At 40.3% G+C, this 22,889-nt stretch overlaps 1 protein-coding gene and 1 long non-coding RNA gene across 2 annotated transcripts in view; one reads left to right on the plus strand and one right to left on the minus strand.

Moving 5' to 3' along the window:
• fat1a (FAT atypical cadherin 1a) overlaps positions 1–22,889 on the minus strand; it is a 76,001-nt gene that overhangs the window by 46,538 nt on the left and 6,574 nt on the right. The window contains exon 3 of the mRNA XM_040023765.1: positions 11,663–11,977. Coding sequence (XP_039879699.1) covers positions 11,663–11,977 — 315 coding nt within the window. The remainder of the gene's footprint in view (positions 1–11,662; positions 11,978–22,889) is intronic.
• Positions 1,070–22,712, plus strand: LOC120728700. The gene is made up of 4 exons (XR_005694770.1): positions 1,070–1,175; positions 12,121–12,124; positions 12,293–12,302; positions 22,702–22,712. It is a non-coding gene; the product is annotated as an uncharacterized LOC120728700 (long non-coding RNA).

A 22,889-nucleotide genomic window follows, 5' to 3' on the forward strand; every position in this document is an offset into this window, starting at 1 on the left:
ACCGCACCATAGCTGCCTGCTTGCCACACTGCGCCTGATTAGCATAAAGCAAAGGATTTCCGAAACCCAAACCCATCAATGGCACATATGCCTGCAACAAGAATAGCAGGCCACAACTTACAGCTCCTGAAATAGCCCTCCCTAGCTCTGCGATTCGTGGATATAAGTGAGTGCTGCTCCTGCTCCCTCTTTTTATCCTCTTCTTCTTAGGCTTTATTTAATCTTCACAGTGAGCTGTAGAGATATACGTCTACTGATATCTGGTCAGGGAAAAAAGTAAGTGCAATAACACCTTTCCTCAAGCTGCAACCCATATTTCGCTCTGCTTACCTCACGTGGATACATATTAATGGGCAACCAATTTAGATTTTACTTTAAAGCAAAATCTTGAACATGCACATATGAATGAGGGCTCTAAATTAACACCTCTCTTAACCCCCCCCCTGCTCACCAGTGTAAGATATGACATCACTAGCACTGACAAAACAAATTAAGTTTGGTAAATTTATATGAGCTGCTGGGATTACTCTTGCATGACTTCTGCAAAAGAGCACAGAATCAGCATGGGTTAGATGGGTTTGCATGCTGTAAGATTATTATCATCAAAGCAGGCCACGCTGACTAATTATTCATGTGCTTCGGCGAGGCCGGAGATGATGGATGGTAATGTTTTTAAGCTCCCCTGCGTGCTTGAGTTAGGTAACTATTCTCTCTAAGTATGTATTGTACCGCTGAATACAGATGGCATCATTAACCACATTACGTCTGGATGTGTGAGTTATAATTTCTCTGCAAATCAGCTGCCTGATCGAACCAGAGCAAGGTATCAAAAAAATCCAGCCTGTGATGTAAACGTATGTGTCGGTGCCGCAACAAACAAAGCAAAACCAAATACAATGAAAAGAACAAGGACCTGGCCTTCATCCCAATCCCGCTCCGAGTTTCAGTCCTGCTTTGTAGAGACCGTCCAGAGCTACCGTCTCACAAACATCGACTCAGAAGCAGCGGGCACACGAGATGATAACTTAATGGCACAAATTTAGCACCGTTGCTGGTTTCCTTTTTTGTACGAGCGCATTTTCAAAAATGGTGCATATTTTTGTTCTATTATAATCCCTTCCTTTTTTTCCGGCAGCACTGCCAAATCTGCTTTGAAAAAATAAGAGGGGATGGAAGTTTTGTTTAAAAAATGAGCTAAAATGGTTCACGTGGTAAAGACTCTGTCGACCTCAACATAAAACAAAGAACTTATATGATCTGTAATGTCAATCTTTTCTGAACTAAGCTGAAACTGCAGGGTGACACATTCAGTAGCAGGTTGCATTGAAAAAGCCTTTTCACACAGTAAACAAATCCCCTTAATCATTTAGTATGACCTCGTGCCCTTTTTCAAAGATTTTCTGGTGCGTAGGATTTTACCTAATGATTATTTTTATTAACATTCAATCTTTTTTTCAGTTAATTGATTAAATGCTCGTGTTTTTCAGACCTCAGTGTGAGCCACAAATTCAAAGTCATTCAATTTAGTGTCAACAAAAGGCAAATCAGAAAACTGTCACATTGAAAAGATGCTTTTACATTTTTTTTCTTCAGTAAAATGACTTCAAAGAAACTATTTGCTCTCAAAGCAGATGCTTTACTTTTAATGCTGATGGAGTAATCAGTGAATTCAGGCGGTTTCAGGGCAATGCATCTTAATGAAAGTGTTTAAACTACAAGCTCATCTCGAGTTTCCTGAGCTGTCAATACTTGGTCTTAAATGTAACAGATTTCTGTGTGTGAGGGTGTTTGGTTTTCCTGATCGATCACAGTGGACTAGCTATATCTAACTTTAAGTCGATAATGTGTAGCCATGCAGAGGAGCTGGCGAAGCAGGGTTTAAGAGCAAAGCAAAGCAAAGCACAGAAACCAAACTACAGTGCCGTTGGTGCATACAGTCAGCATTGTTTCTTTTACTTTGTCTTCTTCTATTGTATTACTCCTCCTTAGTTCTAGCACACAGCTTGAAAACAGCTCAACAACAATGCTAGCCCCGCCCGGGAAGCTAAATGGCTAATTGTTCATCCTTCCACGGTTCACTGGACCAGTTTAGAAACCACTTTCCCGTGTCACAATACCAGACAAATCTGGTAAATCGATGAAGTGGACAGACTCGAAGCTTTGGGTTAAGCCAAAAACTTCAGGTCTTTCTCAAATGTTTAAGGTCTAAGTATTTTAGAATTTTGATGGAGCGTGAAACCAGCGCTCTTTCTGAGGTCTGAGAGCGGAATCAAACATTAAATGTGAAAAATATGTAGCATCTGGTGCGGACGAGAAAAGCTGTTTGATGCAAGTTGTGTTGTGGTTTAAAAAGCTTTTGTTTGCTTCTGTTCCATTTATGTCTGACATGCTGCCAGCGTGCCGACAGATCTCTGACCGAGGGACTTGCCGCCCACTCTAATACTCTGCTGCTGATATCACTTGCAGAAAATAATTCTAACTTTTTCCCCCTAAAAACTTTGAATGTTCAGTAAATCTCAACCTGTTTGCAATCCTCCTACCGGGGTACACACATGCCAGGAGTGGTCCCTGTATGCAGGCCTTACCTCCACAAACCTCCACTCTGTCACTACTTAAATGTTAAAGAACTGTAAAATGATTAGTTAGTAAGCCAGAGCTGACCAACGACGTCTGCACGTTCAACCCGCAGCCTTTGTCACAACACACACACACTCTCATACACACTTACACACAGAAAAGCCATCCTCAGGCGTGGGCTGAGCTGGGCCGACAGTAATTATAGCCATGCTGTTTTGAGAGGGGTAGAAAAACAACAGAAAGGCAGCAGTGGCACTCTCAACCATGGCCTTGAGCTCTACAACCACTGCTCCAAAATGGTGGCCTGAAGGGAGTAAAGGAGTCCAGGGCATTGTTAGGGTGGTTAATTGCTGTTGAGATTAGCAGTCTTGAGAGTGACACACATATTTATGTGACATCCATTTAGCCGTGACTCCAGACAATCAGGAATGTGCTGGGTGTCTGCAGTGGCTGGAGACATTTAGTATCACTGATGAACTGACGCTGAGCTCTGGCTGAAAGAAGAGAAAAAAAAGAGCTAGCCAAGGATAAAAAAGGGTAAGAGCGTAATATGACACCGCCGTGTCACAAACGCCTAGAAGTTCTATTAATAAACTTTTTGTTGTTATGATTTTGGTCTCCTTTTGTTTGTCGATGTCTGACTGACAGTGTGCCAATGAGGCATGTACGCCCCTGCTGCCATTACTAATTTCGTTTGTGCACATAAGGCATCTAGCACATTAGCGTTTCCCTTACCATCACAGTGGCTGCCTCCCTAACGAGACCCTCATCTTTCCAACAAAGCAAAGGGGAAAAAAAGTAATTTTAAAAACAAAACATTGTGTGCTGTTTGCCTAATTTATGCTCACTTATTTCATTTTAGCTCACTGTTGGTGTGTGTACCGTGTTTTTCTTTCATTTAGGGTTGCACTAGTTTCTCTTGCGTGACAGAAATACACTCCAGAAGTTGTTGTTAAGAAGTTGTTAAGAAGATTGATCTGTTACCCCTACCACCCACACCCCAAAAAAATCTTTTCATATCTGGATATGAAGAGATGGAAAAAAAAAACTTGCGAGCTGCCTGCTTCCTCAATTAAATGCTTACAATTTTTCTCTTGTGAAGAAAACAAACAGAGACTGCATTATTTGTTATCTATAAACTCTATGTAAGAACCCAGACAAGCGTATCAATATTCTCAACTTCATTAAGATTTAAGTGTGTGTCATTTAAGCCTAAAACTTCACATCTGTTTCCACTACTCATGTGGCAATCAGTACTTTTAAAAAAACTCGGGGTCGGATTCGGGGTCCGTGAGCAGTGTGGACTGTTGTTGTTGTTATTATTATTACTATCATTATTATTATTATTTGGTGTATGGGTGTGCACTGTTTCGCTGTCTGGGTTTTTTTTCCACGTGTCTATGTATAGGGAAGTGTGTGTATGTGTGTGCGTGGTTGTGGCTGTAACCAGGAGGCCGGGCTACAGGCACCGTCAGGCCTGTGGATGACGGGCCACGCCCAAGGAGGGTGCCACACACCTGCAGCGGATCAGCGTTGGCGGAGGAAGCTACTTAATGGTGTGGTGAAGCCTCCACCGACGCGGGATCATTGCGTGAGACTCCACGTTAGTCTTCACCTCGGTTAAGTTAGTGTGTGTATGCCCACAGTTGTAAAGTGTCCTGACGGCTGCTTCTGTTGTTTCCCCAGGAGAAGTGTGGAGCGCCAGACAGCAGCCAGCACGGGGAGTGCTGAGACACGGGAGCGGAGAGCACAAAGACACGGACTTTTCAGAGAAGACACGACACAGGAGTGAAGGGAGAGCATGTGGATTTATTGTCTGTTTTTGCACTGTAAATAAACACACTGTTTGCAGTGAAGAGTCCTGCATTTTGGGTCCTACTTTCCTCATCCCCGCGGTCTGCCATGCAGCCCGTGACAGAAAACTCTGGTACACCGATACTAAAAACCAAAACCAGACTGTGAGTTTATAAAGGAAGGTTACATCAAAACAGGAACTCCTTGTTCACTTTTAATAGAAAAGTCTGGAAAATGCTGCCGAATAAGATATCCTGAAAATTCTCTTCTCGAGGCATGCTCCATAAAAGCAGCTATAGTTCAACAAATCTCCTCACCAGACACAGAATTTAACAAATACAACCAAGAGAAGCCACGTAAGCTAATGAAAGCACACTGACACAAACATAAGAGCTTTGTTTAATTTAGTCAAATTGATTAAGAGGGTGTGGATTGAGATTTCTCAGCGCCTATTAGCAGCAGGGCGTAGTTCTAATCTGAAAACACATTGTGTAAAATTTGGCGGTTAAGGTTTCCAAATTCTTGTCAAGGATGTGGATGCAACAGAGAAGCCAAGACAGGTCAATTGTGAAATGTATAGACATAATCAATGTTCAGGCTAATAGGAATTAGATCTGCAAGGCAGAACACATACAGGTAACCGCTCGGGCCGGTAGCCACCAATCACAATGACTTAACCTGTAAAGCAAACTGGCTGAGGTAAACCTCACCGGCAAATATTTTTTCCCTGCCTTTGGAGGAATGCTTTTAAAGTAAAGGAAGCATCTGAGGTTGCTGTCATGAAAAGATTCTTAAGACTGTTTTCGGCATAGAAAACACAGGTCACAGGAGGAAAGAGGACGGCAGCAGGATAAAGGTGATGCTAGCAGTACAGGACTTAACAGCTCGACCATTTTATTCACATTTACGACCAAACAACAGACACACGCACACTGTGTTCAGCAGAACATGTTCGAATATAAAGTATAGCCAGATTCAGCCTGACCAGGTTCAGTTTTTCTGAACAAAAACACTGATAACACACCAACAGTGAAGATGATGCTGTTACAGTTTAACATCACAGCTGAGATAGTGAACGCATGTAGGGAGAAAGTAAAGCAGTCCTATATCACATCACCTTATGACAGGACAGGAGCTTCCCGAGGTAACACATGTCTAAGCTTTTTACAAGTTTACTTCCACATCTATACAGTTAACTTAAGAAATATGTGATATAAATGAAGCAAACTCAACAAACCAAAACAATGCACTGTAATGTCAGGAATAGCATTTTATCTACTCAGCTGCTTTCTGCAAACCCAAAACACTCAAAGATTAAATCAAAGCTGTCACCTGATCTGTGTTAATGACACGGGTGGTTGTCATAGTTCGTGTGCTTCATTTTACAGCGACATGTTTTTTTTTTTTCTTGCATTTAGGTCATGGGGTTGCTCATCTGGCATTCATTAGTTTGTTTATTCACTTTGCACCGAGTCAATCGCGGTTCTCTTCGGGTGTTTTCATCCATCCATTTCTGCTCTACTTTCACAAAAATTTCCATACAAAGTCAATTTTCTTCCAATTTCATTTTCAAATCAGTTTTCTCTGAAAATCCAAGGTTATGGCATTTGATACTATTTGCAAAAAAAAGACAATGACTTTCACAGTGAGAGCAGAGATATACCACAAAGGTTCCAGATTGGATTTATTTTAAATATCTAAATCTTAGCTCACCAAAACACTTTAGGTGGAAAATCTCCTTTTTCACAATTTGTTTCTCATATTGTCCTTTGAAAGCAGTGACAATTGTTTGACCTCGAATCGCAGGAAATAATCAGGAAGTTGTTGGAAGTAACCATTTCCTATCTCACTTCCCCTGATAGTGGTTGGGCCTTTGGTAAACCATAGATAACATCATGTGTGTTTTCTCTCCTGAACGGAGCAGGCGTTATTGAAAGTTGACATGAGTGCCACAAAAAGTGAGTGATACACAGCAGCAAATCTCAGCGACTGACCTTTAAGTTCATCCCCTGGGTCCATGGCATCCAAGCTTGCCAAAGCATCACCTATAGTATATCTTTCAGTTGTTAGCAATGAGCTTCTAGCTTCAGAAGAAGAAAAGGGCTGGAACTGTTGAATACAATTTCAATAATGAGAATTCACCTGGGCGTATCGCTCTTCATTGGGGTTTAACAACTGGGATGAAGGGTAAAAACAGTCATGCATAGATAGCCATATTATATTAGCTGTCAGTCAGCTGTTGCTTCCACCGTCTGGTGGCAAATTTTGTTAAGCCTCAATTCTACTTTCTGCATCCACGAGTCCACTCAGGTCCAAGTGATGTGAATTTCATCATCAGACGGTGAGTGCAGGGGTTCATGTGTACATCCATGTGCCTGCCTGTTTTTTGTGACTGTGCAGACTTGTCCATGGAGAATTTACATTACAATGCACCAACTATGCATGTGCCCCAGGCAGCAGACTTCAAGCGGACTTCAAAGAATTACAACAGGAATCGCTACTTGGCCAGCGGGTCTCCAGCTGTCCGTGTCCGCAACGGAGTATAATCAAGGCATAAGATGCCATTATCATAGATTGAAGTTTAAGCGTGATGACCATAAATCTCATATATATTCATTTTTTTGACTTCAAATGATTATGAAAACAAAATCATAAGGTTAAAACTTTTTCCCTTCATTTTCACTACAAAGCTCTCTGTTTTTCATGTGTCATAAATCTCGTTCATTTCTTTACACCAGTGTACTTTCTTTAAAGGTTTCAATTTGTTTAGTGCAGCTGATGACTCAAAGGCAGTCTTTGGTCAACAAGAGCAGTAAAACTCACAAAGCTTCTGTCGGTCACCCCGTGGAAGGATTTTTAAGGGCTGCCTGCAAGCTGCCTTTTTCTCCAGCGCGCTCTTTCATGCGGTCAGCTTTTTGCAGCGCGTGATCTCTGGCTGCTGGCTTCAGCTCTCTGTCACACTCCCTGTGCCTACCAAGCAGGCCTCCCAAAGGCATGTGAGAGTCCTGCTCCCCGGGACTCTCTTCCCACCCGTCTGCACTCACACACTTAGTTTGAGGCTAAAACTCCTATGTCCCACACACCCCTCGCCTCTTAATCGCATTTATTTTTCGGCTCCCAGTCAGAAAATCTTTGTGTTAACTAATCGAAATTACAACATTAACCAGAAATATCAAGATAGCAGCCTTTCTATCTGTTAGCACACACCGATAATAATCTACTCTAAAATGTCGATGACAACACTAGGGCAATTAAGGAAGTGTTAGAAAGTACCAAGGCTACACAAAGAAAGGCTGCATGGGTACAACAGGAAGTGGAGTAATGAGCATTCAGCAAGATAAGATGGCTATCATAGCAATCTTTACTCCGGCACTCTTTCCTCTGCTTAGACATGTAAATCTTCCTGTGTGTGTGTTTATGAGCATGCAGTGTGTGTTCTGACTACAAGTTCTGCTTGGCTGCCCTTTTCTAACAAATGCATGTTCTGGCATAAGACCCTCGTTCAAAGTCCACTAAGTCAGAGCACAGCAGCAGCATTTCAGAGAAGAGAGAGAGTGATTCACCAGGTAATGAACGCTGCTTACTCTCCCACAGAATAGGTGGGCAACTCGTGTCAACAACCTCTGATGAACTAGCTCACAATACTGACAAATCCTTTGAGCAGAGAAAATAAAAGTAGACAGCAAGTGGGCTGGCTGTCTCAAGTGCAGTATACGTAGACAAACTATCACGATTCTAGATGTACAACCACGTAATAAACAGCTTGACTGTGTAATACAACTAAGTGGAATTCTACACAAACAACATGTGTGCGCACACGTATGTGTCTCATGTTCTGCTGCGATCTGCGCACTCCAAGCCCACAGTCTTCATCCTGGAAATTCAATTCTTCTTAGCTGCCAAATAAAGCCTGGAGAGCCTGGAACAACTGTGGTCATGTCCGTGGGAGGGATGAGATCTGTGCCACCACACAACTGAGCGCTGGTTCGTCTTTTCAATATTTTAGACCCGCACGGCATTATTTAAATTCACTGATCTCATACTGATTTAGACATAGACAGAAGACATAATTCACAACCAGCTGACTGACACAATTTTCTCCCCATGCAGATCTGCCTCGTTTCTCCTTTCTCTCTTTTTCAATCCTTTCAAAAGTGAGCCTGTGTCAGGCGGTTAAGTTCTTAGCTTTCAGATGTTGGGACTGCAATACTGTCTGCTATAGAGAAGAGCTGGCCTTGCACTTTAATGACAAACTAAAGTCAGGGATTGTCCAAAACAGCAGGACTTGTTTACTTGGCAGAAATAAAGTAGACCTAAGCCTTTCATCCTGAGCTTTGCTGAGCCAGTGTGGGTCTGTGTGAAAAAAGGACAACCAACGCCATACAAGGCGTCAAGTGAGGCCATCATATTTGCTTGAATCCGACAGGGCTGCTTGGAAGCAGCGTAAGGCCTAGCCTATGATAGAAGGCTAGATAGTTAGCTTGGAACACATGCCTATGAAGTTTGGAAACCCACACAAAAAACACAGGCCTTAACGTCTTTTCCTTTCTCCCTCCCTTTGTAGAGCTTTGTAGATGTGCCAAGACAGGGCCTATGCTTCCAATGCAAGTTTAGAACATGTAATTACAGAGACGTGCATGCATAAATTTAAACATTTTCAAAAACCTGTAATATGCGGTTAGAATGTCATACTGAGTTGATAATATAGAGCGATATCAGGCTATTTTGGATCTTTGTTTAATACCACAGGCATAAATAAATAAAACAGCTCCAGGTTTTCTACAAAGAATGCCCGGTTATTCTAGTCTTTCACTTAAAATTGCACTCTATATGAGTCAAGTCATTTTCACACATGCACTGCAGCTCTGAGCTTTTCTGACATTACTTGGAGCAGTTGCAAGTGAGAATGCAAATGTCCAAATCAGTTAAACCGGACAAAGAAAGGACCTCACATCACAAGCTCCCTAGTGCAATGTCTGGATAATGTATAAATGTATAAATAGTGCAGGTAATTCTCGGGAGAATTCATGGCAACTGAGTGTGCATCACGTGTCCTGCCTCTTGCAGACTCTGACCGGGTGCCACCTCAGCCTAAACCATGGAGGATTTCTAATAGCAAGAGCACGCCTGATGCAGACAGCCTCCTGTTTCTACATGTGAGAACAAGCAACTCAATGTCACAAAAATCCGATTCATGTGGGAAAACGGCTTTCCTCTCTAGTACTCAGCTATACTGGGCTCCCTGTTTTCTCATGTTCTCACTGCCCACCTACCGCGCCACTTCCACTGAGTGCTGCCATCTTCAAATACAGAGAGGACGAAGTAAATCAGAGACACAGAGCAGTGATTCAAGGTTTTCCGTGTCCAAACCACTCTGTGTTGAACCTGACGCACAGAGCTCTGGTGTCCCACTGATAAAAGTTTTAACATGCTTTGATATGCATGAACGGGTCTCATCCTTTTGCTTCAGTGTAACCATTTTTTTCTTCTTCAGGAGCTCTTCTGACAGTCACAAGAACGAACCACAAAATGATACTGCAAATTATACTGTAAAAAACGTTGTGTCCACAGTGGACTTGGCCATAAGCTTCATAAACACGCTGTAATCCTCGGAGCAGGAAATATTTAGTTCAGATATGTGGGCTAAGAAGACTTTTTTCAACTGCTAAATAAGTGATGCACTGCAAGTTTTACCATGAGCATTTATACAAATCCAGAAACCAAAATATATCGAAGCTTGAATCAAGAAATTATTTCGGGGAAAGTAAAAGGTCATCTTCAGTGAGGAAGAAATAAATAAATAAAACATGCTGCCTTGCAAGAAAAAGCGATGCCACATTATCAGTTGCTTCTGTGTAAACACTTCTTTTCAGCTATATTATTATGGGTCACTCATCCATAGCTGGACAAAAGGTTAAAATATATCAAAGGCATAACAGATTTCAAAAAAAATTCTCTACTGCCTAAAATCTACTATAAAAACAGTGTTAGACTTTGTTGCAAGATAAATATTCAGCCTCCCAGCACTTCTATTTCACCGTCCCAGACTTTTTATCAGCGGGTGTAAGCTGATTTCTGTCATGCATGCAGACAAAACACTGACCATATGTTCGTAAGTTATCCTTTTGTTGCATCATTTATTTTTTCATTCTCTTCCTGTGCAGCGGGGAGTGCCCGGCATATTGCTGTGAGGCTTGTTTGGGAGGCACGCTACATGATGAATCCTTATTTGGTCAGAAAACTCACATTGCCACTTCCAACAAAAATACCTCCAGTTTGTTGATGTGGCTACCTTGGGAAACAAGACCACACATGTCAGTGAGGACAAACTGGAGCAACTGCTGCCCTATCCGTTCCTCTTTCAGTCTAATGATCATTAGCATGCAATGATCAATAGCACACTTGTGTGCAGACTAAGCAAGAAAGAAAAAGCATTTTCTCCAAGACATCCAGAAGTAACCATCTCATTGCTAAAACTTTACACTGATGTCACTTGATTAATTTGACATTTTTTAAAGGCAGCATCAACATATTAGCACAAACCTAGATCGCACTTTCTGAGTGTTTGAATTCAGAGTCTGATTAATATCAATAAAAATGCAGATTTAGAGAAAAGCCCTGTCTGTACATGAGCTTCACTTTGCACCTATTACAAGTATATTTTGTGCTATTCAACTAAACATAGCCTGCTCGGGCAATTTTAAAAGAGCCCAATGAAATATTAATCATCACACCATTTCCAGAGTGCCATATGAGTACACACTTTAGAGTGTTAGAGTGGAAAAACCCCAGTAGGCTCAACCCACTCCTGTTCTGGGTGAGTGTGTTCACACTGCTCTTCCTTTTCACAAGAAAGGAAACAGGACACCTCACAGAAGCTCGCCACCTTGTCGGCAGTACACCACAGTATGTCTCAAAATCAAAAGATAAGTTAATACTTTGTATGAGCTTCGTGTTTGCTACATTTATAGTTGGCCTTTAAAGCAGACGTGTTTAGATGAGGAAAATGCACGTGGCGTTTTAGGCTATTTCCTGTTCATCACTTATCACTCAGGGTCTCCACCGTTTACAGGAAAATCATCTCACTGTAATCCAGGTAAGACAGTGCTGCTGTCTATATTTTTTACCCTATGAGCTGATGCGCTTGTAGTAGTCTGCTAGCAGCTGTAATTCAGGGTTATAATTTGTTCTGAAACACAATATAAGCTCATGACTCAACAGCAGGGATCTCCTGCTCTAATAATGCAATCTGTAGTGGCTCGAATTTCTATCCCAGCAAAAGCAATCTTACCTGTCTTGGTGTTAATAGCAAAGAAACCCTGGGGATTCCCGCTGGTGATCTTGTAGGTGAGTTTATCGCTGGCTTTGGCGTCCGGATCGACTGCGTTGATCTGGATGATTGACACATCTTTAGCGGAGTTCTCCATAACAGAGGGGTAGTAGACAGGCTCAGAGGTTTGAGGTGCGTTGTCGTTGACATCCTGCACCTCAATGTAGATCTCCACAAAAGCAGAGAGGGGCACCACACCGCGATCCATCGCGTAGACTGTTAACCAGTAGTGCGATGTTGTCTCACGATCCAGCAGTTCCTGCGTTCGGATAATACCTGCAAAAATAAAAAGACATAAACTGGTAAGTCTTCATTATGTTGCAGAACATTTTTATATGCAACACATGACCCTGAATCTCACATTACTGTCGGCGCTATCAGTGATCTCTGAAAGCGATTTGGGGTGATGAACAGAACAGGAGCGTAAACACCAGCTGCCCCTGAACAGCCAAATGTAAGGGCTGATTGAAAGGACTCTGCCTGACACATGTCAGGATGGCATATTTACAACAGTCAGCGCTCTCCTGTTTACATTTCATTGCCATGTGGAGGCTGTAACCTTCAGCTGAGCAAACACAAAAGAGCTTTGAGACACGTATGAGTTATACATGTTTACAACTGTTAATTGAAGAATGGCAGATCGACAGATTCTGCACTGTGAAAACGCTAACAGTGTATATGCTATGTAGCTAGTTTCGTGACACTGGTTTCATAAACAGTGCAGCTCTTATGTTTTGAACAATGAACTGCTTGACTCAATAAATCCTCATGTGTTTTAATATGTTAACATGCCTGAAACAGAGTGGCAGTGTGAAAGTTCTTGCTGAAAATGCTAGCAGCAACATTTAAATGAGTGAATATACTTCAGAGCTTTTCATCCCCATCTGACTTCACAAGTTCTCAGTATGTACCGTAACAAAGTATAAGTTATTGTGTGAGCCTTTCAGTAAGGGCAGGTGTCTCAGTTTGGGGGAGAGGACATGTGCTTGTGACTAAGTGTTAGTTTACTGGTGAAAAGAAATACAGATTATGGACCCTGTTTCCACCTGGCATTAACATATGTCCTGGGTTATCCGATCTCAAGTAGTTAGCTGTAAATATGTCAACTCCTTGTGAGATCTGACTTCCTAGGATTATACGCAATTAAACACGTAGCTCACATTATTTCTGTTTGCCAGCCCCATATGCCAGAGGCCCACATAGCTGAGCAGGCTAACAGAACTGACCTTTTTTCCACAATAACCTCAAATTTAAATCTACACCGACTCAATCTGTTCATATAATTCTCACGACCTGAACAAAATAAAACACACAGGTAGTCTACAGTCATTTAAGAGTGCTTTAAAATTACTTGTGCAATTAATACAATGAATGGTATCCAACTTTTTTTTGCCAGCGGTGGGCACATCAGGGTAGGGAGGTGAGTAGGTGGTCCTAAGTGTGACCCAGGACACATAATGCCCCTGGAAGAATGCGGCCATGCGTGGCCAATAGCACCTCCGAAAGTGGCCTCAGAGACTGGATCTAAATGCATCTTTGACAACACCTGCTTAATACACCAACATATGACCGGACTCTCGAGTGCAACATGACCACATTTACAAATAACGATTGTGTAACTAATTTTTCCATTTTCTTACTGCTTTTGCTTTCAATTTATTTTCCATTAGTTTTCACCATTAGTTTTTTGTAATGCAGTTCTTTGTGAGCATAATGCATCTTTTTAGATTACTCGCTTATAATCAAACAAATCACTTTACTCCAAACATTGTGAATTCCATTTAATAGCAGACACTTTGGTTAGTCACACAAATCAGGTCAGTGCCTGAATGTAAATGCATCCTGAGGCTACATTGTGATATTTTTTCACCTTTCTATTCCTTCATCAACATCAAACATTCTTAAGAACCGTAAATCCAAAACAAGGAGCACAGGGAATGAATCACTGCCTGCCAATAATGTTGCAACAGTAAATTATCTGGATATCTTGCACATGTGAACTCCCATTATTATCAACAAGCACCATATTTGAAGGGCAAAAGAATATCAGAATGTTTTTCAAACAATGGAAACCTTTATACCAGCAGCTATTTAAGTCTCTGTATTATTTGCAATAACCTTGATAACGTCAATGAGAATTTATAGTTCTTCTCTGATTCAGTTATATGAAGCTAATAAAAGTGAATCATGGCTGTATCATTATCAGGTTGGTTACTCATTTTGGACTACACTTCCTGGTGGTCCCGATAAGGAGCCTCCATATAATCATAAATGCAAATTTCAAAGGTTCAAACGGTTTGGTCGTTGCCGGTCGCCCATCAAGATGTTGAGGCCAGAGCCTTGATCATCAATCCCCTCCCACATCTCACTAACACCACACTAATGTTGCTTTCTACTGAAAGCCTTCAATGTACACATTATAACTTAAAGTAAACATCACCCAGCGCTATGAAGTAGTTTAAATAGGCTCTCTCTGTGCTCCTGTTGCCTTTCTTTACACACAATGTGCTGGTGAAGTAAGTGTTACTGAGAGCAGACATATTTCTTACCTTGGGTAATATAAGATACCTCCAAATAGAGATAATACCCAAAATGACTTGTCACAAAAACTCTCAAATTTACCATGGGCGGGGAGTTTGGGGGTGTACAGCTAATTTATTCTCACGCCCCGCTTTACTTTAGCTTCCCTGCCTTTTCCTTCTGGGATCCTCTCTTGTCATTAGTCATCATTACAGCTCTCTCAGCTTAAGGCTTGTAATAAGAAGGGGTATTCAGGCAAGGGAAAATAGGTAGCTCCCAAAGCTGAGAATCCAGGCAAAGACAACTTTGGGCAGCAAATCTAGAATGCAAAGTAGATGAGCCCATTGTAGCATATATAATGACTTAAAGCTGACACCACAGAGGAGGGAAACTTTTTGAAAAATTAAACAATACCCTAAAAACAGATGTAAAATGATTATAATAAATTAGTACATAATTTATTAAAATACCATGAATGACTAATTTATAAGAGCACTAAAGCTCAGAAATGTCAATGCACCGCTACTTGAAGAAAACATGCAGGAAATTGCAAATGTTTGCCATAAATAAGAAATGCGAACATTTATGTGAGGCATCCTGAGCAGAAACGCCAAAGCATAGTGGGATGCATGCTTTAGACATCTGCTAAGGACAGTAATAGAAAGGAAAACATTACAAAGCAAATGTTAAAGAGTAGAATGAAAAAGAGGTTGGTGTGAGGAGAGGAGGTGTGGCAGAGGAAAGGTAGTCATGTTTGCACATGAACATCAAAAGACAAAGCAGCAGAGAAAAGAACAGACAATTGGGAAAGTATGAGCCATCTTTTGTACTTGAGCCAAAGAGATGCCCATGGGTGATTGCCTATCTATACAAGTGGCAGACAAAAAAGTAACAGAGCAATTCCACTTTCACCCGGGTCATACATTTTGCTCCCAGATCTCCACCTTGTAGTTACCAGCAAACACAATCTAACATCATATTTAGAAGATAAACAAACTTTAAAGAGGATCCTGCAAGGGTTAGAGGCCACACTTTTACAGTTACTGCAACAGTAAACAGTTTTTCTTCGTATTTATTTAAAAAGAAAACTGACTAGGCTTGACCTTTAATTTCTGAAACACCAGATAAAGAAAGTTATCTGCTATGGCCTTGGGTGAAAAGCTTCAAACAAAGCACATGAAAAATGAATCTGAAGAATTTAGTCGCCACACCCATTCCATATACCTGACATACCCAGTAAGGCAGAAGTAAAACCTGCCCTTGGGCCACAAGAAAGAAAACAGACTGTGCAACAGCCTCTGCCAGATTTGCTTTCCGCTTTTTTTCCCCTTGCTCTTTTCTTTTCCCTCTGGCTTTGTTCTTCAAAGCTATCTGAGCACAGTGGCAGTGTGGTCGAGTGTTGAGACAGCCAAAAGACTTTCAGCTATCGAGACCAGCGGGTATTTTGTGTATCGAAATCACTGCTAAATCAACATCCTGTGCAGATACCCGATGAATCTATTCAATAAGAATTCTCTGAAAAGACAGAGTTAGCCGCTAAATGAAGAGGGGAGTAATCAGCTTTGGAAAAGCTGTTGGAAACTGCTGATTTCTTCGCACATGTTTGACCTGACTCTTGTAGTTTGCATTTGACCATCAACGACCTGAAAGGTTTGTTGTGAACAGCAAACAGGAACCACTTCCTCGTTCATTCTGCAGCTGAAAAGTCGGGGTTTGCTTTGAACTAGATACATTAATTTGTCTCACCTCTACCCCACATTCCTCAGCCTTCTCAGGCCTTGAGCTCCCAAGCTTACATAAACTTTCACAGTGCCCCCTACCCCCACCATCCCTTCTCTTTCCACAGTCCTGGCAAAATGCTTCAAATTCCACTACCTCCTTGTTGGGTCTAGAGTAATAAAAGAGTCCCAAACTAAGCTTTCTCTTGATATCAGATCATCCCAAAGTTCCCAGACATCTGTAGTCAAGATCTGTTTTAAGGATGCTAAGCCTTAATGCTAAAAACGCCTGAAATATGAAAAACGTCAAAGTTCTGTAAGTCAGAGTTTAGTTTGACTTATAGTTTATAGTTGTGGTTTACTAAAATAACCTATTCTATTATTACTGCATAGTAAGATGTAACCTATTACCTACTAAACTATTTTATCACAATTTTATCGTGTATACTATAATAATACTAACTCTTCTTGCAGTTTATAGTTAAATTCAATAAGAAATAAGCGACTGTGGTTAAAACTTTGACATGCTAATCTTTCCAATAATTGCACACATAAAATACATTTACATAACATTGTTATAAGCAGACATGACTCACAAAGATTTTCTCGGTCATCATAATTGCGAAAGGTCTCACAGCTTATCAGGGTGTCACATCATCACATAACAAATATATATGCTTTTTATCTCATTCAACATACCAGACAAACTAATACAACCTATTGAGGCACTGATTCATTTTACTTCATGCATCACTGAAGGCGCAATTACTTGTAGAAATCGAAAAATTCCTGCCCACGGCTGGCTTAAGGAGAAGTTTGTTAGACGGATATGGTTTTATATAGAAGGCGGTATGACTTCAGAACTTCTTTAGACGTAAAAATAGAAAAAAAGAAAACATTGTCTAAAGAAAAATCATCAAGAAAACATGAAAATCATTCAGTTGCATGTTTAAGATGGGGAAAATCTTTTGATACTTTTGTTATATATCTGCAATATGTGACTGAATTGATTTTTCTCTTCCCATTTAAAAAAATGTCTATTAATTCCAGCTGAGATAGCTTTTGGGATGTAGCAGATGATGCAAAGCTTTCATTGTTAGTGGGAACATTGTTATTTCAAAGGCCTTTCAAAAAGATCTCAGAGCAATATTCCTTGATTCAATATCACAGTATTATTTAGGATCAGCCACTATACCTACTAGCTATCTGCCTGTTCCTCTGATAACAATGACACCATCTCCATTCATTTCTATACATGACGAGGCTCTACATCTACATCTGTGGAGGTGTATTTATCTTAGGGGTGGGGGAAAAAATCGATACTGTGTAGTATCGTGATATTTTGTTTGCTAATAATGTATCGATACAGGGACAGCAGAAATCGATATTTTGTTACAAAAAAAAGTTTTTGTGGACTCTGACTTCAGAGCATGTTGATCCTTTTTCTGAGCAAGAATCCTGACATTCCTTCACTGTCCAAATGTGTTTAACTTTTTTTTTGGCAGCAATAAACATGACAGTTTACTTATTTTAATTTAAGACATGTTTTATTTTAATTAAGTTTAAAACTTTTTTATTTAATGTAAAATTATATTTTGTTTTAATTTACTTTCAAATTCTTCAGTTGCTGAATGGGCTGCATAGTTTTCATAAATTGCATAGTGCAGAATAGCTATAATTGTACCAGATGGTTGCATTCAGTTAAGTTGGACTAGACTGTAATACAAACCGTTCAGTTTGTCAACAATAAAACTGACTGAAATGAGAGAAAGACTGAGTGCGAGACTTTGATATTAGATAAAATGAATATTGATAAAGTTTACCTTTATGTACAGAATCTGAATATCGCAAAATATTTTAAAAAATTGCAATAATATCGTATCGTGCGTTAAGTATTGTGATAATATCGTATCGTGGCATGTTTGGTGATTCCCACCTCTAATTTATCTATTTCTACCCAGATTATCATTGTATATGCTATCACAGCAACTAGTTTCCCAAGAGACCATATTTTCATTTTACATAACCTAACCTAAAAAGAAAAATCAGTGCCTTCTTATGGTTTTAACAACAACAAAGTTATGCCACTGTCTCCTTGCATTTCCTTCCAAATGTCTGGATCTTTAGCTTGGAACAACTCTGCAGTGATAATGGGAAATCTGAGAGAGACAATGTACTAATACTGCATGAACCAAGCCTTTATTTCCTTTCCTACAAGGCTCCCTGCCCTATTTGGATAGCTGTTAGAGTGAAACATGAGCACATCCTCCTATCCATATACCTTTTAACAGCCGCCCTTCGCAAGGCTGCATCTGTGTGTTGGTAACTACACCTCAAAGAATGACTGATGATTCACGCCTGCAGCTCCTACAGTTATATATTTCTCATTTCTGTGCTGGCAATCAATACAAAAATGATAGTCAGCGCTATAATTATATGTAATAGTCAAATTGTCAGACCAAAAAATGACCTTACAAACTTTATTGAGAACGTTAAAGTCCTGTTGTAAGCCCCAATTCCCTAAACTCAAGTATATCAATGGTCAGTCTTGTCAGGTAGAATCAAATTGGCTATAAATGCCTAAAACAGTTACTAAAACTTAAAAAAGTCTAAGAGCATTTGAATAATTTAGCACAGCAAGCCTGATGCTGAAAATGTTCACGTGTCTGCAGGGAGGATGCAAACGGCTTCAAAACATCGCTCCTTTTCATAGTCCTTTATGCTTTACACTGATCTTTGGAACAGTGGTTGTGTTCAGCATCTGTGACTTTAAAGTAGCTAAACCCATACAAGGAAATCCATTACTTTTTATCAAATTGAACAAATGCAATACTGGTGCTGTGCTGGACTTCCAAGTATACCCTGGGGGCCACTATTTAAAGACAAAGCCTCAAAATGTGAAAACTAAAATACATCAAAAGGTCTAAAGTAAAGATCTAATTCACGAGTCTTAGCGTGACATGAATAAACACACAATGAAGCATGTCCTGTGCGCAAGGCAGCTCAAGGTTTCTTTAAAAAGATTTAATGGACTGAGAGAACAACATACTTTTAACGAGGGAAAGTGTGTTTTTCATTTAGTAACCTACAATCAACTTTGTCCCGCTGCACATTCTTGGTCCCATCTCCAGAGTAACAGCACTCAAGCAAAGACTATTTGGGATCATGTGCCACTTAGCAGTCTAACTTTTATCTCAAACATATAGGCTTTAAAAAGTTTTTTTTTTTTAAAGGTGTGAGAGGGTAACAGTTTGCACTTTTAAAACTAAACTAGAAGCCAAAATCCTGAGCATAAACACGTACAAGAGTAGATCTTTTTATTCTGGTTAAGGACCTGTTTATTTTATCATGATGGAAAAAGAAGTGAAGCGCTGGCAACTTTTTGTGCTAATGGAACAGGACTTTGTCATTATGCATCAAACTGTTTCATTTGCCTTCACAAAGAACCCTTTCACAGTACAGGCTGCAAACAGCTTCAAGTGAAAGGGCAATGCATATTTTATCCAACAAGAAAGGGCAATGCATACATTATACAATCAGCATCTGCGCCTCATGTAGACTCAACACACTGCTTCGGTTAACTTGTACATTGCACAATTTAACTTCAAGCAGAGACACATCTTCCTTGGAGTAGATTTTCAAGGTAAGGCCTGTCTAGATCTTCATCAAAGCCACCAAAGACACACTCTTCAATCACAGTTCCTTTTGGGTTATGGTTTGGTTTTCTAACACATTGACAATGCACAAAAAAAGGCGTTATGTTTAAAGAAAGTTTAACTCTTACTTGCATGGTCAGGAGTAACTTCGAGACTAGTAAATGCCTGCATACAGTGACAGAGTCCACTTTAAATGAAAGGAGTAAAATATTTTAATTTTTGTTATTATTAACTATATTACCCTATCAAAATGTTCACTTCCATCTTACATCTATATTCCCAAAATACATGGCCCAAAATACATACTACCACTAAAGACACTGGCTATCTACAGGAGATAAATAGTGATTATTATATAGGGTTCTTAGTATAGCTTTAACTATAGCTGTCTTAGCCTGTTGCAAGCATGTTCCTTTTCAATTATTTAGACTTGACCTGGTACATAATCCCTCCCTGCTGCATAAGCTATTAAAAAACAGAAAACTTTGCTGAACTAAAGTCATTGCCTCCGTTTTAACAAAAAGCAGGCACAAGAACAACTTCTTCGGCACACTGTCAATCAGTCTGGAGCCGGCTCTGAGTAAGAGTTCAGTAAATGTAAACATTAATTAAGCTAGCAGTCATCATTAAGCCGGGCATGGCCAAAGTTATGAAAATGCGGGGGTGTTTTTAAAACCCCCTGTTTTCCACAGGTAGCCTGTCGCTCCCAATGCCAGAATCAGTAGATCTATTCTGAAAGGTTACAATTTTCTCCGTATTAGACTAACTCAATTCAATTGTCTCAGGCTACTTTATTCATCCTGTTTGGTAACATACATCCTTTACCCTCCAGGGCCTAAGTTATCAGAAGTGAAAACGCCTACCATAACCCTGAGTTTTCAAAATAGCACAAATGTCACAGATGACGACTTAGCCCTCACAGAAGTGACTGCAGATTCCAAAGTTGTGCTAGTCACTTCTTCCAAACTCTTAAATTCAAACCATCATAAAGACTTTCACCAATAAATACTGAATCCCACAGCATGAGACTCAGTTACACAGTGGTTCATTAAAGGTGCTGGAAAAGGACTCCTGTGAAGATTGCTCATTACTCATTTACCTCTGTCTTTTCTGAAACTGCCTTCTTCTTCGATTGTTGCAGACAGAGGAAAATTAAGACGATTACTCACTGGCAATAAAAAAAAACCCTTGCCTAGGTGTGTCAGGTTGAGTCAGGTGTGCTTGGAGGAGTGGAGACTTGCACAGGTTCATCAAGATAAGCATAGCTTTATTGCTAGTCTGTTTGAACTAGGACTGGAAGTTGACCTCATATGAATTTATATGTCTTTTCACCTCAACAGTATGTAACTGTTTCTACAGCTGCTTGTATGAAGATTATAATGATTTTTAGCCTTTCTTAAGGACAGAAGTGCCATCTAGGTTGGCTCTATAAAAGGCACAGGCTTATTTGGAAACTCATCAATTTGTGATGAGTGTGAAATTTGAAGAGGTATAATCCTAACAAATTCCTATGACACACACGCACTTCCCCAGTGGATTTCTCCACAGCCATATTATCAGCTGAGGAATTAAAGCTCAGGAGTGGCAGCCTCTCTTCAAATTGCTTTCAGTCTTTTTAGAGTAGTAACTGCAAAGCCTTTTTAAAGACAAACCTGTAAAATACATAAAAAACTAAGTCACTGCATGAGCCATTTGCCACAAAATTGTAAACCCATACCAGCTGACCTCTGGAGCCACAACATGTAAAACAGTAGCTAGCCACCTTTTTCAAGAAAACTCCAACAGCTGAAAACACTTCACGCAAGTCGAGCTGCCCGAGATTCACAGAATTTACAGAAAATGTAAAATTTTTGTGATACCGTTGTCGGGACGATAAATGTCTATATGTATATGAGATTTTGGTCATATCCCACAGCCCTAAAGCTGAGTTCTTTTGCTCTTAGTCCTTTCTAGTTAAAAATCACGTCACTATCAGCAAAGTTTCCAGTTAAACTGATGAGCAATGGATTTGTTGTGCAGAATGGGAAAAGACCCAGGAATGAGCCATAGGGGTATGTTTAAATTAAGATGGCACTCATCCAGTGACCACAGAGCTTTTAATAACACAGAGAATGTCTGGACAAACAGTTGCCATGGACTCCCTGAGCAGTCCAACGGAAAGCAACCATAATAGAAGAAGACGACGTGGCTTGCATGGGAGGTTTCCTCCTACTTTGAGTTGATGTAAATGAGGACAAGATGGTGTTCAATAAACAGCAACAATGGACAGCTTTTTTTTTTTTTTTTACTTTATCTGTGCCTGAAACAAATAATCTGTTTGTTCCTTGGATGGTTTATGAATGTCACTCTCAAAGTCTCAATACATCCTTTGTTTGGATTTGTTAGATACTCCTACTCTTCAAGAGTCACTCACTGTCGACTAGCTCAACCACTACAGAGTGCTATGCTTTACACAGCAACACTATGTGACCCACATAACAGTCTTCCTGTGGATGTTACTATAAGAGAAAATCATTGGTTTTTATACATGTGGTGATGGAACGAGCAAAACAATGCAATGCAGATCAAGACTGTGATTGATGTACTCTTAGCAAACACATCCCCAAGTTCAGCAACACAAGCATCAAGTAAAACGCAAAAACACTTCTGCCTTCACTACTTCCCACTGAGAAAAATAAATTTCAAAACTAGAGGTGTGCGGCTCCTGGCAGTTTTCCCCACACCACTTTTTCACTTGTTTTCTAATTTTAAACTATTTTAAAACAGCCTGGTTAAAATTCACAACATGCAGCTGCAGGAGAGTATATAGTGGGGACGCACCCGTGCTTATATTTTCCTTTTGGAGGCACAATATTTTAAACGCATATGGTAGCTTTAGCACACCACACCCTTCATCTAGTGAAATCATAGGAGCGGCATTACCACCTTGGCTCTATTTAGTTGTCTACTGACCTCAGATGTAATCCATAATAACAGGACCCAGCCCAGGACAATCCTATCATTGCACCTCCTGATAATCACTTAATATAGGCCTCAGGGATTAAGTAGAAGATCAAACCAGACTCCCAGAATCTGTGCCCTACATGGGATTTTGAGGCAGACGTAGACGCCAGTCACAGGTCTGCATGCGGCGCCATCAACAGTAATATTAGTAGTATCACAGTACTAAGGTGTAGGGCTTTTTCAGTGGGATGGATGGAGGGATTTCTTTCAGATTTGGCACAAAAACTGCCTTGGACTCAGCAATGAACAGATTAGATGCCAGCAGTTAAAGGTCAAGGTCACTGTGATCTC

Source organism: Simochromis diagramma, unplaced genomic scaffold, assembly GCF_900408965.1.
Source record: "Simochromis diagramma unplaced genomic scaffold, fSimDia1.1 OVJJ01000302.1, whole genome shotgun sequence".
Lineage (NCBI taxonomy): Eukaryota > Metazoa > Chordata > Actinopteri > Cichliformes > Cichlidae > Simochromis > Simochromis diagramma.